Source organism: Benincasa hispida, chromosome 5 (assembly GCF_027475165.1).
Source record: "Benincasa hispida cultivar pf3 chromosome 5, pf3_genome.v1.1, whole genome shotgun sequence".
NCBI classification, from domain to species: domain Eukaryota; kingdom Viridiplantae; phylum Streptophyta; class Magnoliopsida; order Cucurbitales; family Cucurbitaceae; genus Benincasa; species Benincasa hispida.
In genome coordinates, this window is record NC_143482.1 from 59,199,147 (window position 1) to 59,214,020 (window position 14,874).

General features: G+C 34.1%; 1 protein-coding gene across 1 annotated transcript; it reads left to right on the forward strand.

Moving 5' to 3' along the window:
- Positions 1–8,290: 8,290 nt before the first annotated feature.
- On the forward strand, positions 8,291–8,737 carry LOC150036285 (auxin-responsive protein SAUR68-like). Its single transcript, XM_090313626.1, has one exon. The coding sequence runs from the start codon at positions 8,291–8,293 to the stop codon at positions 8,735–8,737; it is 447 nt and encodes a 148-aa protein (XP_090169752.1).
- Positions 8,738–14,874: the final 6,137 nt, after the last annotated feature.

Sequence of the window (14,874 nt, forward strand, 5' to 3'; positions counted from 1 at the left end):
GTAAATTTTTTAATCCATTGGTGGTTTAATAATATCTATACAACATTTCGCAGCTATCAAGATTTTGTTTTCCTCGAGACACACCCACTCGCATTCTCCGCTTCATTAGGATTGTGTGTCTCAGAAGTTGTCATTAAAATATAAACCACACAACACAAGTATTTTCTTGTTTGGTGGTCCTTTAGCACGCTGTCCTCCAATTATCTACCCCTTTAATGGAAAGTCCTTTGTTTTGGCAAAAAACAACCCATTTAATGAGTCAAACTTTTCAAACTTTTAGATTTTTTTTTCATGGATCTTTTGTTCTAAGTTTTCTCAAATTTCATTTTTATTTAGTATTTAATTAGACTAAGAAATGATATGATAGATCATTAGGACGCATAAATAGAAGGGTTGTTTTTCTTTAGTACAACGGAAAGTAGGAGATTCAAGAAAGGTAGAATATAAAAAATCAACGTACAAATTTACGTAGTTCACTAACAGTGTGTTAACTACATCTACAGGGAAGAAGGAGAATAATTTTATTAGAGAGAATGTTACATAATACATAACAAATGACACCTCTAGAATCATACAGTTTATATAATACACTTTTCTAAATGTTAGGATCATAATCATAAATAATCATAAATAATTAAATATGTTAAATACGAATTCGAGGATATTTCAACTCACACATTGGCAAAAGATTGGTTGTAGAATATCATACTTATTGCAATAATCCATTGGTATAAATAAGTACATTAGATACGTTATTTGCTGATATGATTGTTTAAAAAATCTCATTTAATTTAATGATGAGTTTAGAGTATTTTGGTGTTGGTACTTTGAGAAGATCCTTGGTAATCAAAATTTAATGAGGTTGAACGATTAGACGTTCCAATCTTGCCTTAAAAGTGAAAAAAAAAATTATTTAGTTTATGTTTGTAAAAAATAACAAGAAATTTAAGTGGGCTTTATTGGGGTTTTTGGGGAAATTAAAGGTCTAGTGACGGTAATAATGGGCAAATGACATTTTTGTAATTAATCCCATCTTCTTCTTTAGGGCTGGAAAAATCGTGAAGCTAAACAGAGAGAAGAAAAAAAAGAGGCAGCCAACTTTTACACATGGCAGACGCACGCAGCAGCCGGCTTCGTGGGAGACACGTCCGGTGTGGGTTTTCATCATCCACAGGTGGGTGTTCGACAGCTGTTTGTGTGGGTGCTCGTCGGTCAAGGTGTGCGGCAGTGGGTCGCAATTCGAATGCTGGTAGTCTTCGTCCGTGGGTTTCGCTTGGCGTGGTTTCGACGGTGGACGTTTACGTCCGATGAGGCGGCGGTTTGATTTTTGCCGTGTAGGTTGGGAGTCTGGTGTGGGTATCATCTGATGAGTTCGCCGGTCAGAGGCGAGTAGTACACTTCACTTGGACTATTTTTCAACGGGTTGTTCAACGTTTCAGAGACGAAGTCATATGCAGATCTCTTGGGATCAGTGGATATCAAAATTACAGATTGGTGATTATTGTTGATTATCTGTAATTGTAAATTCCTCATTGCATGTAATAAAATGGATTCAAGCTGGTTCTCAAGGTGGATGTAAAGCAAATTGGTCAAACTACTATATATCTTGGTATTCGTTCTTTATTGCTTTCGATTTATTCTGCTGATTGTTTGCGTTCTGTTTGGCCATCTAAGTTAGGTTCAAAACTCTCACAAGTGGTATCAGAGCTCCATTCGATCCAAGAAGGTGTGTGGTAGTGTGTTGGCATATTCTTTGTTCAAGATAATTTTTTGTTGGGATTAATTTGACAGATGGCTTCGATGTCTACACGGTTCGAAATTGTTAAATTTGATGGGAAATGTGATTTCGGGTTATGGAGGAAAAATATTAGAGCTATTTTGATACAATAAAAGGTAGCAGAAATCTTAGACGAAAATGACCTTCCGCCAACAATTACAGAAGCTGAGAAAAGGGATATGGATGAGATAACCTATTCGACGATAATTCTGTATCTGCCAGATGGAGTGCTTAGGCTAGTAGATGAGGTCACCATTATAGCGGAGTTATGGAAGAAATTAGAAACTTTTTATTTGACTAAGTCCTTGCCAAATAAATTATATCTAAAAGAGAAATTTTTTGGATATAAGATGGACTCTAGTAAAGGCTTAGAAGAGAATTTGGATGAATTTCAGAAGATTATAGTTGATCTTAATAACATCGGTGATAAGATGTAGGATGAAAATCAAGCGGTTATTCTTCTGAATTCATTACCTGAATTGTATCGAGAAGTTAAGACAACTATTAAATATGGATGAGATTCATTGTCCATGGATATAGTGTTGGATGCCTTGAGAACGAGAAACCTCGAGATTAAAAAGGAATGCAAGGATGGAGAGTTGCTCATGGTTAGAGGAAAAAGTGAGAAAAAGAACGAAAAAGAAAAAGAGTCGAGATCCAGGTCAAAATCAAAGGGAAAAGTCAGAAAGAGTTTCCTATGTCAAAAAGAAGGACACTTTAAGAAAAATTACCTTTTGAATAAGAGCAATGAAGCATAAGTAGCAAGTATGCAGGGGAATCTAGTGCAGTAAATGTTACTGATAGGTATGATTCAGCAGAGGTCTTGATGTTGTCCAACAACGATATTCAGGATGCTTGGATTATGGATTCAGGGTGCACGTTTCACATGACTCCTAATCGGGATTTCTTGATTGACTTTCAAGAAAATGATGGGGAATCAGTTTTGCTTGGTGATAATGATGCTTGTGATGTCAAAGAAATTGGGTCAGTTCAAATTGCAACACATGATGGAATGATCATAATTCTTACTAACATAAGATATGTTCCATAACTCAAACGGAATCTAATTTCTCTAGGCAAATTAAATAGAGCAGGTTATTCCTATAAATATGATAATGGAGTTCTGAAGGTTATCAAGGGTTCTTTGGTTAAGCTGAAGGGGACCTTGAGGAATGGTCTTTATGTGTTGAAGGGTACTGTAGTTACAGGTAGTGCTACTGTTGCATTTGGGAAAGAAACAGATAAGTCTATGTTATGGCATAACAGACTAACTCATGTGAGTGAAAGAGGTCTTCAAGCTCTTTCACAACAAGGTTTGCTTGGAGGAGTTAAAGACATTGAACTCCCATTTTATGAACATTGTATAATGGGAAAGTCTACTAGAGAGAAGTTTGGGAAAAAGAAGCATTCTACCAAAGGAATTTTGGATTATTTTCATTCAGAATTGTGGGATCCTATAAAGGTTCCTTCTATGGGAGGTTCAAGATACTTCATGTCGATCATTGATGATTTTTCAAGGAAGGTGTGGATGTATCCATTGAAACAGAAGGATGAAGCTTTTGGAAAATTTCTTGAATGGAAAAAGCAAGTCGATAACCAAACAGGTAGGAAAGTAAAGTATCTGACTACAAACAATGGTTTAGAATTTGTGAATCACAAATTTGATAAATTTTGCAAATTTGAGGGAATTATGAGGCATTTCACTATTAGTACACTCCACAGTAGAATGGTTTAGCTGAGAGGTTTAACAGAACAATTATGGAGCGTACAAGATGTCTCTTGAAAAATGCTTCATTACCCTTGAAGTTTTGGGAGGAAGCTACCCAAACAGCCTGTTATCTCATTAATAGGAGTCTATCTTCCGCCTTAGGCTTAAAGACTCCTCAGGAGATATGGACAGGAAAAGCTCCAAGTTTAGATAATCTCAGAGTGTTTGGATGTTCAGCTTATGCTCATGTTAAGGAAGGGAAGCTAAATAAGAGGACACTAAAATGTATGTTTATTGGCTATCCTCAGGGTGTTAAAGGATATAAAATTTGGTGCTTGGAAGATGGGAGAAATAAATGTATTATCAGCAGAGATGTGACCTTTAATGAAACAGAGATGTCATTTTGTGTCAAAGAGCAGCAGAAACAGCAGACAGTTGATTAGGTTGAGGCAGAGGTTAGAATTGATTCTAAAGCACGACCATCAGTTAGTTCAGGTGAATCCAGTGATCAGACATCTAGTTCTGATGGTAGACAACCTCAACTGCAGAGGACTTTGATTGATGAGGGAGCTTTCGATGAAGAAAGTTCAAGTAGCAGTGACCTACAGAACTATCCGCTTACACGTGACAGGCCTCAGTGGGTGAGATAGTCTCTTACGAGGTATGGTTATGCTAATTTAGTTGCTTATGCTTTTACTTGTGCAGTTGATAGTATTGAAGTAGAGCCTCTCACTTTTGAGAAGGTTGTATTTGATTCGAAAGAACAATGGAAGGATGCTATGGAAGCAGAGTTGTTCTCATTGCAAAAGAATCAGACATGGTCATTGGTTCCAAGGCCTCCTAATCAGAAACTCATTCAGTCAAAGTGGATTTATAAAATAAAGCCAGGTACAGGAGGTGACAACAAGTCTAGGTATAAGGCTAAACTGGTAGCCAAGGGCTACACTCAAAAGAAGAGAGTTGACTTTCATGAGATTTTCTCTCCGGTGGTGAGGCATTCGTCCATTCTATTAATTTTATCTGTTGTTGTTCACTTTGATATGTTTGTTGAATAGATGGACGTCACCACAGCTTTCCTTCATGGAGAATTGGAGGAATGATCTACATGGCTCAACCTAAGGGCTATGAGGTGAAAGGCAAGGAAAACATGGTTTGTCGTCTTCATAACTCCATTTATGGACTGAAGCAATCTCTGAGACAGTGGTATATCAGGTTTGACACCTTTATTTTGAAGCAAGGGTTTCACAAGAGCTTATATATTGCCTGCGTGTACTGGAAACTATCTCAGAAAGGTACATATATTTGTCTACTTCTGTATGTAGATGATATGATCCTTGTGTCTAAGCATTATTCTGAAATCTGTGATCTCAAGAAATGGTTGAGTAGTAAATTTGATATAAAAGATTTAGGTGAACTGAAAAGGATCCTAAGCACGGATGTGAAAAGAGATAGGGAGAAAAGTTTGTTAACCATTTTGCAGGAGAGTTATTTGCATAAACTACTTGAGAAGTATTATGTCTGGTTGTAAGGTAGTTTCGACACCCTTAGCATCTCATTTTAGGATTTATTCGTCCCAGTGTCCTATTACTGAATAAGAAAGGTTAGAGATGTCTAATATTCCCTATTGTAATGTTGTTGGAAGTATTATGTATTTAATGATTTGTACTAGGCCTGACTTGGGATATGCTATGAGTATGATAAGTCGGTTTATGTCAAATCCTGGGAATGAGCATTGGAATGCAGTTAAATGCTTCGATATTTGAAAGGTAGTGCCAGTGTACCATTGTGTTTCAGCAGGGATTGTGATAAATCAGCATTGTTGGAAGGCTTCACAGTTGCAGATTACGCTGCAGACCTTGACAAAAGAAGGTCTCTATCAGGTCACATTTTTCGTTTGTTTGGTAATGTGGTCAGTTGGAAGGTTGCTCTATAGTCAGTTGTTGTATTGTCTATTATTGAGTCAGAGTATATTTTAGTGGGTGAAGTTGTGAAAGAGGCAGTGTGGTTGAAAATGAATAGTTGGTGAGTTGTTATCGCAGGAGTTCATTCCTATCGTTCATTGTGATAGCTAGAGTATTATTCATCTTATGAAGAATCCATCTCATCACAGACGGTCTAAGCATATCGATGCCAAATTTCATTTTACCAGAGAAGTTGTGGTTCAAAAAAATGTTGAACTGGTCAAGGTTCATACAGTTGAGAATTTTTCAGTTATGTTAACTAAGGTTCTTCCAGCACATAGGTTTAAATACCTATTAGATGGACTGAATATTAAATTCGGATGATAGAGAAATTGGAGAATTAGCTTGGAACTTAAATATTCTTGTTATGAGGAAGATTTGTAGAAAACAACAAGGAATTTAAGTGGGCTTTATTAGGTTTTTTGGTGAAATTAAAGGTCTAGTGGCATTATGGTAATTATGGGCAAATGACATTTTTGTAATTAATCCCATCTTCTACTTTAGGGCGGGAAAAATCTTGAAACTAAAAAGAGAGAAGAAAAAAAAGAGGCAGCCGATTTTTACATACAGCAGACGCACGCAGCAGCCGGCTTCGTGGGAGACACACGTCCGGCGTGGGTTGTCATCATCCACAGGTGGGTGTTCAACGGTTGTTTGTGTGGGTGCTCGTCGGTCAAGGTGAACGACAGTGGGCCGCGATTCGGGCGCTAGTAGTTTTCATCCGTGGGTTTCGTTCGATGTGGTTCCGACGGTGGACGTTTGCGTCCAACGAAGAGGCTGTTCGATTTTTGCCGTGTAGGCTGCAAGTCTGGCGTGGGTATTATCTAATGAGTTCGTCAGTCAAAGGCGAGTAGTGCACTTAACCTGGGCTGTTTTTTAATGGGTTGTTCTCAGTTTTAGAGACGAAGTCGTGTGCGGATCTCTCGGTATTAATGGGTATCAAAATTACAGATTGGTGATTATTGTTGATTATCTGTAATTGTAAATTCCTCATTACTTTTAATAAAATTGATTCAAGCTGGTTCTCAAAGTGGATATAGACCAAATTGGTCAAACCACTATATATCTTGGTGTTCGTTCTTTATTGCTTTCGGTTTATTCTGCTGATTGTTTGCGTTCTGTTTGGCCATCTAATGTAGGTTCAAAACTCTCACAATATTAAACATCAAGTCTCAAGCTTGTGATCCAAGTTGAGATTTCATTCGATAATGATTTCGTCTTAATTTTCTATTTTTAAAATTTATATAGACCCTTAGAGTACAAAATTTCATAACGTACCATAGATATAATGTGAATTAAAATTATAAAATTTATGTAGACACTTAGAGTAGAAAATGTCATAATGTACCTAAGAGATAACGTGAATTAAAATTATGGGCCTAATTTGATAACGAGTTTGCTTTTTAATTTTTTGTTTACGAGATTTGGAAGGCCTCCAAATTTCGCCTTTCCCTCATTTCGACGAAAATTCGAGATTTCAACAATATGTTGGGAGATTTTTTATTTTTTTTTTTGGGAATTATTATGTCAGTTCAATCAATTCAAGTTTTTTCAATTTTATAAGTCTGATTGCACTACAATTATATAATTTCACACACTAATGTCATTTCTAATTAAGGATGAAAATATTGCGACATTTCGCTAAAATATTGTCAAAATATCCATAAAATTAAGTAAAAGATAGACATGTTAGGGGTAACATCATTTTTCTCGAAAAGCCACAAAAACAGCTATATTTATTTTTAATCTTATTCTATTTTTTTCTATTGAAATTTCACACCATTTCATCGCAAAATTGAATTAGCGTGGGTTTTATTTTTTTTACCATCTAAAACTTTCATTTTTTGAGACACAAAATTTGAGAAAAATAACATATATTACTTTTAACCTTCATTCAATTTGCACATCACCTCAAACTTAAATTGATGTAGGTTTTGATTCTTTTACCATCCAAAACTTTTATTTTCATCTAAAGGAGAAAAATCATTGACTCGTGAGATGTATCCATCAATAGAGTCTATATGTGGGTCATACAAGTTCTATTATTTTTTATTTTAATATTATCTTCAACATTTTTAGTATATATAGGATGACTTAGGAGCAACCCATTGTAATTTCCATCAAAATTAAGATAATGTGATACCTTCCTCCAATATAGTTTCTCCACATCACAAAGAATTTAACAAATACATACCTAATTAATGCTATGAGTCTAGTCCTTTCCTTTTTTCCAAAAGAATAATACTAAATTCTTTGAATTGATGGGACAAAAAATTTGAAGAAGAGGTGCAATTAAATTTTCACTTTTTGGATATATAAAAAGAAGCATATTACAATACAATAGAGCATAATCTAAAGTCATTGTCACTACCCATCTTAGAATTGAAATAATTCATGATCCCTCCCTATATCAAATTATCTCCTTCCTCTCATGTGGCTGCCATTTCTTGTAGTGAAACAAAATCTATGGACCCAACTTTGTTCCCAATGAAGGGAAAAAAAAAAAAAGGAAAAAGAAAAACTAAATTAATTGAACCCAATTTTGAGAACAAAAATTAAAAACATCCCACCTTCATTCCATCTTCCCCCAACATTCACATATGGTCATGTATCCAATATAAAAAGAACAATAATTAGATATCGCTTATATTATACTTAATTTCATGCATCTCCTTTAAGAAAATCTATCTCTATAGATTTTTGTTGGTATTCAATCGAAATTGTACAAAGATAAGTACGCACCAAATTTTTTTTTATACAAAATTCATTTTACGTTTCACACACGCACACATATAAATTAACACCAAAATCTTCCTCTTTCCAACATCTCAAACAAACAAAAATATGGTAACTCCCAAAACCCTTATTAAACTAGCCCATACGTGGCAAAAGCTTGCAGCGGCGGCCGACCGGCGGCGGAGGATCTCACTGCCAAGAACGAGAAGCTCCTCCACGGTGGCAGATAAGGGCCATTTTGTGGTCTACACGGTGGACCAAAAACGGTGCGTTTTGCCCATAAGGTATTTGGGGAACTATGTTTTAAGGGAGTTGTTGAAGATGTCGGAGGAGGAGTTTGGGCTGCCGGCGGATGGGCCAATAAAACTGCCGTGTGAGGCGGCGTTTATGGAGTATATTTTGTATTTGATCCGACGACGTGTCGACCTCGAAGTCGAGCAAGCTCTGATTTTGTCGGTTGCTCCGGTGGTGAAATGCTCTTGTGATTCTAATTTGTTTTCGTCGGCGCCGCCGGTGGCCGAAAATGGCCGACCGGTGATGATTTGTGGGTTTTGATATACGATTTTTGTAAAGGAATTTGGACTTTTTACTAATCATAATTATTAACTTATTTAATCAAGCTCATTAAATTTGAGTTTTATATTTATACACACACAAACACAATTTAAATTACATACAATTAGATTGATCATTTATGCATTTCGGAGATTGAGGATTTTGAAGCTTTTTTTTTTTTAAAATATTGTAGTTCAATAATAATTTTGGAGAAGAAGATCAAATCATCCTAATTTAAAATGGTAATTGATGTGCTTAATTTATCCACTAAGTTATATTAAGATTAACGAATTTTAAAAGAGTTGATTGCTTTGTTTGAAAACTTTGAGTAAATTTTAGCTTTGAGATTGTTTAGAAATTGAGATAAAATATATAGGCTTAATTTTTATTAAACATGAAACTAACAGATGAAAGGATTAGTAGTGCATCCAAACACACATTCATAGCATCCTCATCATATTCCAGACCCAAAAGAAATTCACGGTCATAAATCAATGAGTACATAGATAAGTACAAAAATAGGAGAGATCAACCAAACAAAAAAAAAATACTAAATGATAAGTTAGAAAAAAAACCTTTCAATTAAGAGGTATAAAAGCACCATAATAACCAAAAAGAAAAGATTTAGTGCACCATAGGCCGCCAATATGACAATCTCATCCCAAATTTTAGGGGGAGATTTCTAAGTGTTTTGAAAGGTTCTATTGTTGCACCGATCAAATTGCACCAAAGAATCTTCTTTTTCAAGTTTTTATGAGAGATGTATCTATTGATGGATGAGATTTCTTAAGAGAGTTTGGTAAGGCAAAAGGAGAAGCACCTCTGAGATGGGACTAAAACGAAGAAGAGTAAAGATAGTGGATGAATAGACGATCCACAACTTCAGCATGACTTCTTCAGCGGACACTGTTGCGTTGAAAATGGTTGGTGAATTTAGCGATGGTCAACAATTCAATAAATGCCTTATGTTCTGCCTTAGTTGTTAAGTACAATGAATGATCTATATTAAAGACAATGTTTTCCTACTCCAACTCAAATATTCTTGACTGGTTACGAACAAATAGTGAATGGTGATTGTAATGTTGACTGGTTATATATCCAATGGACACATAAATATTTTTGTAGTGCAAAACGTGCAGCTGTCAATTTTTAGTGGAGTGCCCGAATGTTAACGGATGTTGAGTAATTTAATTAAAGAAGTTTAATTAATTATTCAAGTACTATTAGAGTTTCAAGCTACAAGTCTATGAGATTCCCTCTGTAACTCAACGGGAGTTTATGAGAATTAATTTTGGATTAATTTAAATGGTTCAAATTAATTGAGGAAATTATTTATATGTGATATAATTATTTTATTTTAATTATATATGATACAATTACTATAATGTGTTTGATACAGTATAATATAAAGTTTATTGGAAAGGAAATAAATATTTGAATATGATTCAAATATTAATTATATGAATTGGGTTCATATAATTAAATTTAACATAAATGTGATTTATATTAGATTCTATTAATGAGATAATTAAAACTATAGGTTATATTATATTTGATATAATATAAAACTATAGACTATATGTTATATTTGATATAACATGTAGTTCACTGTATATAATATATGATAAAGTAGTTATCATATATTTTTTAAATAATTAAATTGATTTTAATTTATTTTTCAATTTTAAATTGGAAGAGAGTTGTAACTCGTGAGGTAAGGTGAAAGGGTCTTCATCTTTTTCTCAGGAGACTGTGAGTTCTCTCTCTGTGTGTAATTGCTTCTACCCAAAGAAAAATCACTTCCTCTTATCTCATCTTTCCCTCTCCTAGAATTCCAAGAGCCCCAAAACTCCTTAGATTCTCATCATAGAGAATATTGAGAAAACCAACCGATGGTCGCCATCTTGATTGTTCATGATTTTCTAGAGAAAGAATTTAAAGAATGGTTCTTCAAAGGTAAGAGTATTCTTATCCCTTTTCTCTTTTATTCAAAATTAGTATACTGTAATTTTTATTTTGATGCTTAATGTTTCTGTTTTGTTTCTGTAAAATTCATGTTATGGAAAAATTGGGATTTAGGACCGATCCCCGTTTTCGCTCTAAACCTTTACCGATTCCTTCAAATATAAGTTCAAATAGAATTCCTGGTCAGTCCAGGGTCAAATACAGGGACTATAGAATAAAATGTGTTGAGCTTGATGAATGATCTTTACGTGATAAAATCTTAATTAATACAATGAGTTAGTTTCATACAGCTAAAGTAGTGGGTTGATTACAAATGGTGGTGAGCGATGATGCACCGAGTGTGTTATGATGCAAGGAATTATAGAAGTGAAGATGATGATGACAAATACAAATACAATTAAGCAATGTGCGTGGAAGTGAAGGAAAAATAAACTGATAAGACAAAGTTGAGAAGGGTTACTAACATTTTCTTATGTAGTTATGTGTTTATGCCGTTAACTAATAAAATGAAGAACACACCTTTCAGTGTTTTTTAGTCACATTTACCATATTTCTAGGATGCATGTTCAAGTTAATTTCAGACAAAAGGTTGACTTTATTTCTAAAGTTACTTATTTCCTTGTTTAATATGATGTCCATAATCACCTACTCTCTCAAGCAGTGGATTATTTTACTTAAACCGAATTGTCAAATGAATTCAAGCAACGTTTTTAATCACACATTAAACAAGATGAACTTTAATTATGCAAAACTTGTGAAAAAGTTAGTTTAACCTTCTTAACTCATTAGAAATTTAGTTACACGTGATAGAGGAAAGATAAGATATGGATAGATTAAAGATGATAGAAATCATATTTATGTTAAGAAATAGAAGTTTATCAATCTTAACTATCTTAGTACTGAAGGAATGGTGAATTCCACAACGGAAGCGGGGATCGGTCCTAATTTTTAGATTTTTATACAGAATTGAAATTTACAGAACTAAATTATATATGAACTTAGTTTTAAAGCATGCTAAGAAGAAGAAGAAAAAGGGTTAGGGTTTCAAGAAAGCTTACCCTTGAAGAACGTTTCTTCACGTAATTCCTCTCCAAAAGGTCACGAACCTCCAATGAATTTATATCTCCAAAACACAGCAAACCAAAGGGATACCACCAAGCGGAGCCTTTTGTATTCTCCTTAGGGGTTGAGAATCACAGGACATGTGGACTCTGTGTTCTTTTGGAAAGAGGAAGAAAGCTTTTAAATGAGAGAAAAAAAAACTTTTTCAGTGATTGCTTACAGAACAAAGACACAGAGAGTCTCCCTGTGAAAAAGACGATGAAGACAAATCCTCTCTCAAAACTGCCTCCACTAACCACATTTAACTGACAGATAATTAAAGGGAGAGATAATCCTATAGTTATAACTCTCTCAATCATGTGCGATATTTAATATAAATGACATTTATACTAAATTTAATTATACGAATCCAATTGACATAATTAATATTTGAATCATATTCAAATATTTATTTCCTCTCAAATAAACTTTATATTATAATTTATCAAATACATGATATTAATTTTATCACATATAATTAATTAAATTAATTATATCATATATAATTAATTCTCTCAATTAATTTGAACAATTCAAATTAATCCAAAATTAATTCTCAATACATAGCTATAGAGAGGACTTTAAGGACCTGTAGATTGAAGCTCCAAGTACTTGAATAGTTAATTAAACTTATTTAATTAAATTATTCAACAACCATTAATTGTCGATCATTCCAATAAAGACTAACAACATGCTTATTTTAAAGTCAAAATTGATGAATTAGAATTCTTTATGATCTTGTTTTCTTCCGCTGCATGTTTAGAGAAACTTACAATTGGTATCAGAACATCATTTAAGCATTCGATTCAAATTAATTTTGGCTTGGTGGGTATTTTTTATAAGTTGTATGAAAATGATGAACTGATATGGTGTTTCTGAGTTTTGGCATTAAATTATCTTCAATTGTGTTGTAACTCTTGTAATTGGCTCTTGATTGATAGACCTTAATATGTGCTTATGAAGAGTTCCAGCCCAGAATCATGAAGAACATCCCGTAACGTTGCAACGCTGGCATGCAGCAGTGCGACGCTGTTCATCCCAGCCCGACATGCACTTGCGAGCCCAAACCGGCGGTCCAAGTGAATCGGTCTGGTCAGTTCAAGTCAAGAAGGTACGGTTCGACCTAATTAAACCCGATTTAGCCCAATTTTGAGCATTAGAGGTCTGGTTCACGAAGTTCGGGTCTGATTCAGGGTGATTCGAGCATTCCAAAAGTATTTTGGACCCAATTTTGCTGATTTATGAAAGAATTAGGCCTTTGTTTACCTGAAAATGTCAAACTAAACCATATCAATTTATGTTTAATTATTTATGCATGTGATGTATGTTATAATTAAATAAATCTTGTATGTGCATATAGTATGCCATGTAGATTTAAAATCCCACCATAGGAAGTATTTTACATGCATTGAAAGTATGTTATAAGGTGTCATAATATATAGTATGCATGTTTAGTGTTTCAATTGTTTTAATATATGTGATATATTAAATCATGAGATATCTGATATATGTTATGGATACAAAGCATGTCTAAAGTTTTATAAATTATTATAAAATTAGATTAGACATTAAAATCCATATCAAAGATAAGTTGCATGCTCACGTAGGTTAACCACTTATTTTAATAGTTAAAATATGTCATTATCTTATAAAACTTGGGCTACAAACTCAACCGATATATAATCTTGTCTACGGTTGAGGCTATTTAAGTTGACGATATATGAAACACCTCTTACCTAGGAATTACGGTCGAATAATGGAGCGTTGTTAACCGATTTTGTAAGCATATGTGAGCGGTGTAAGGTTTTAAAACTTGTTTATCACCTAGACATCGTATGTTAAAATCCATTTATAAGTGTTATATTTGGATAAAATCACATAGACTTAGAGATGTTTATTTAATCGAAATAAACCCGAGTATCAATATACCCAAACAATTAGTAGAACACTTCAGTGGGAGTTTAATAGTGTATATGATATATTATTAGAACACTTCAGTGGGAGATTAATAACATATACGATATCTTGTTTTTAGCTCTCGTATCCCTAAGATTTCACATCGAGATTCATGCTTCGCTTCGTGTCACCCTGGGAGTAACCACCATTCGGAAAGTGTTTGCATAAATCAAGATCAAGGTGAATAAAGGGAAGTTGTTCAATGAAAAATCAAATATGTGATATATTGATTTCAACTCTCACGCCACTAGAAAGTTCACATCGTGAGATTAACACAACACTTCGTGTCACCCCAGGAGCGACCTCCATTTGGAAAGTGTTTGTATGGGTCCAGATCAAGGTGAATGAGGAAAGTAGTTCATAGTAAGTGGGTGAAGGATATGTGTCAACATGTCCTGTGGTCTCTTCCGCTAGTTTGGACCGTGAGAATCCTATGTTGTGCCTATTGGTTGGCTTTAGGCAGCCCTTGCTAGTCGTTTAACGATGGCTATCCCCTTAGAGGTTTGTAAGATATGATTCGGAACAATTCAAACTCTAGAAATGGATAGAATTTCTTTGGTCCATTCCTAACCCTGACTCTCCAATTCGGTAGCATCATTAGGGTCTACCTCTGAAGTCTGAAAATTGAGGGTTACACTTAAAGAGTTACTGAGTGCTCGTAATTTCTGACCAAAAAATGGTAACTAAATGAATATAGGAATAAGAGTTATTCTAGTGATAGTATTTAGTCAATATGTCTTGTTTTAGTGAAGTAATTTTTTACTGCCCCACGGTAGCATTTATTCTGACTCACTATAGAATCGTTGCCAATAAATAAATTATTATGGGTATATTATTATTATTTTCTAAAACTTGATTTGGATTAAGTTGCAATTTTCTAATTATGTTTAAAATTTCAGCACGTCGAATTCTTCTAAAATACTCGCATCTTTTTTAGTTAACGATAATGATAATTCAACATGCAAATTACTAGAAAATGATGATTCGAAATAAGTTTTAATAGAGGGTTCTCCTCTTTCTCTCAACTCATCTAAAGTTTTGAACAATATAGATAAGAATGTAAAAATCAAACGACAAAGTAAATGCAATTTATAAGTCATCGAAACTTGCTTAGT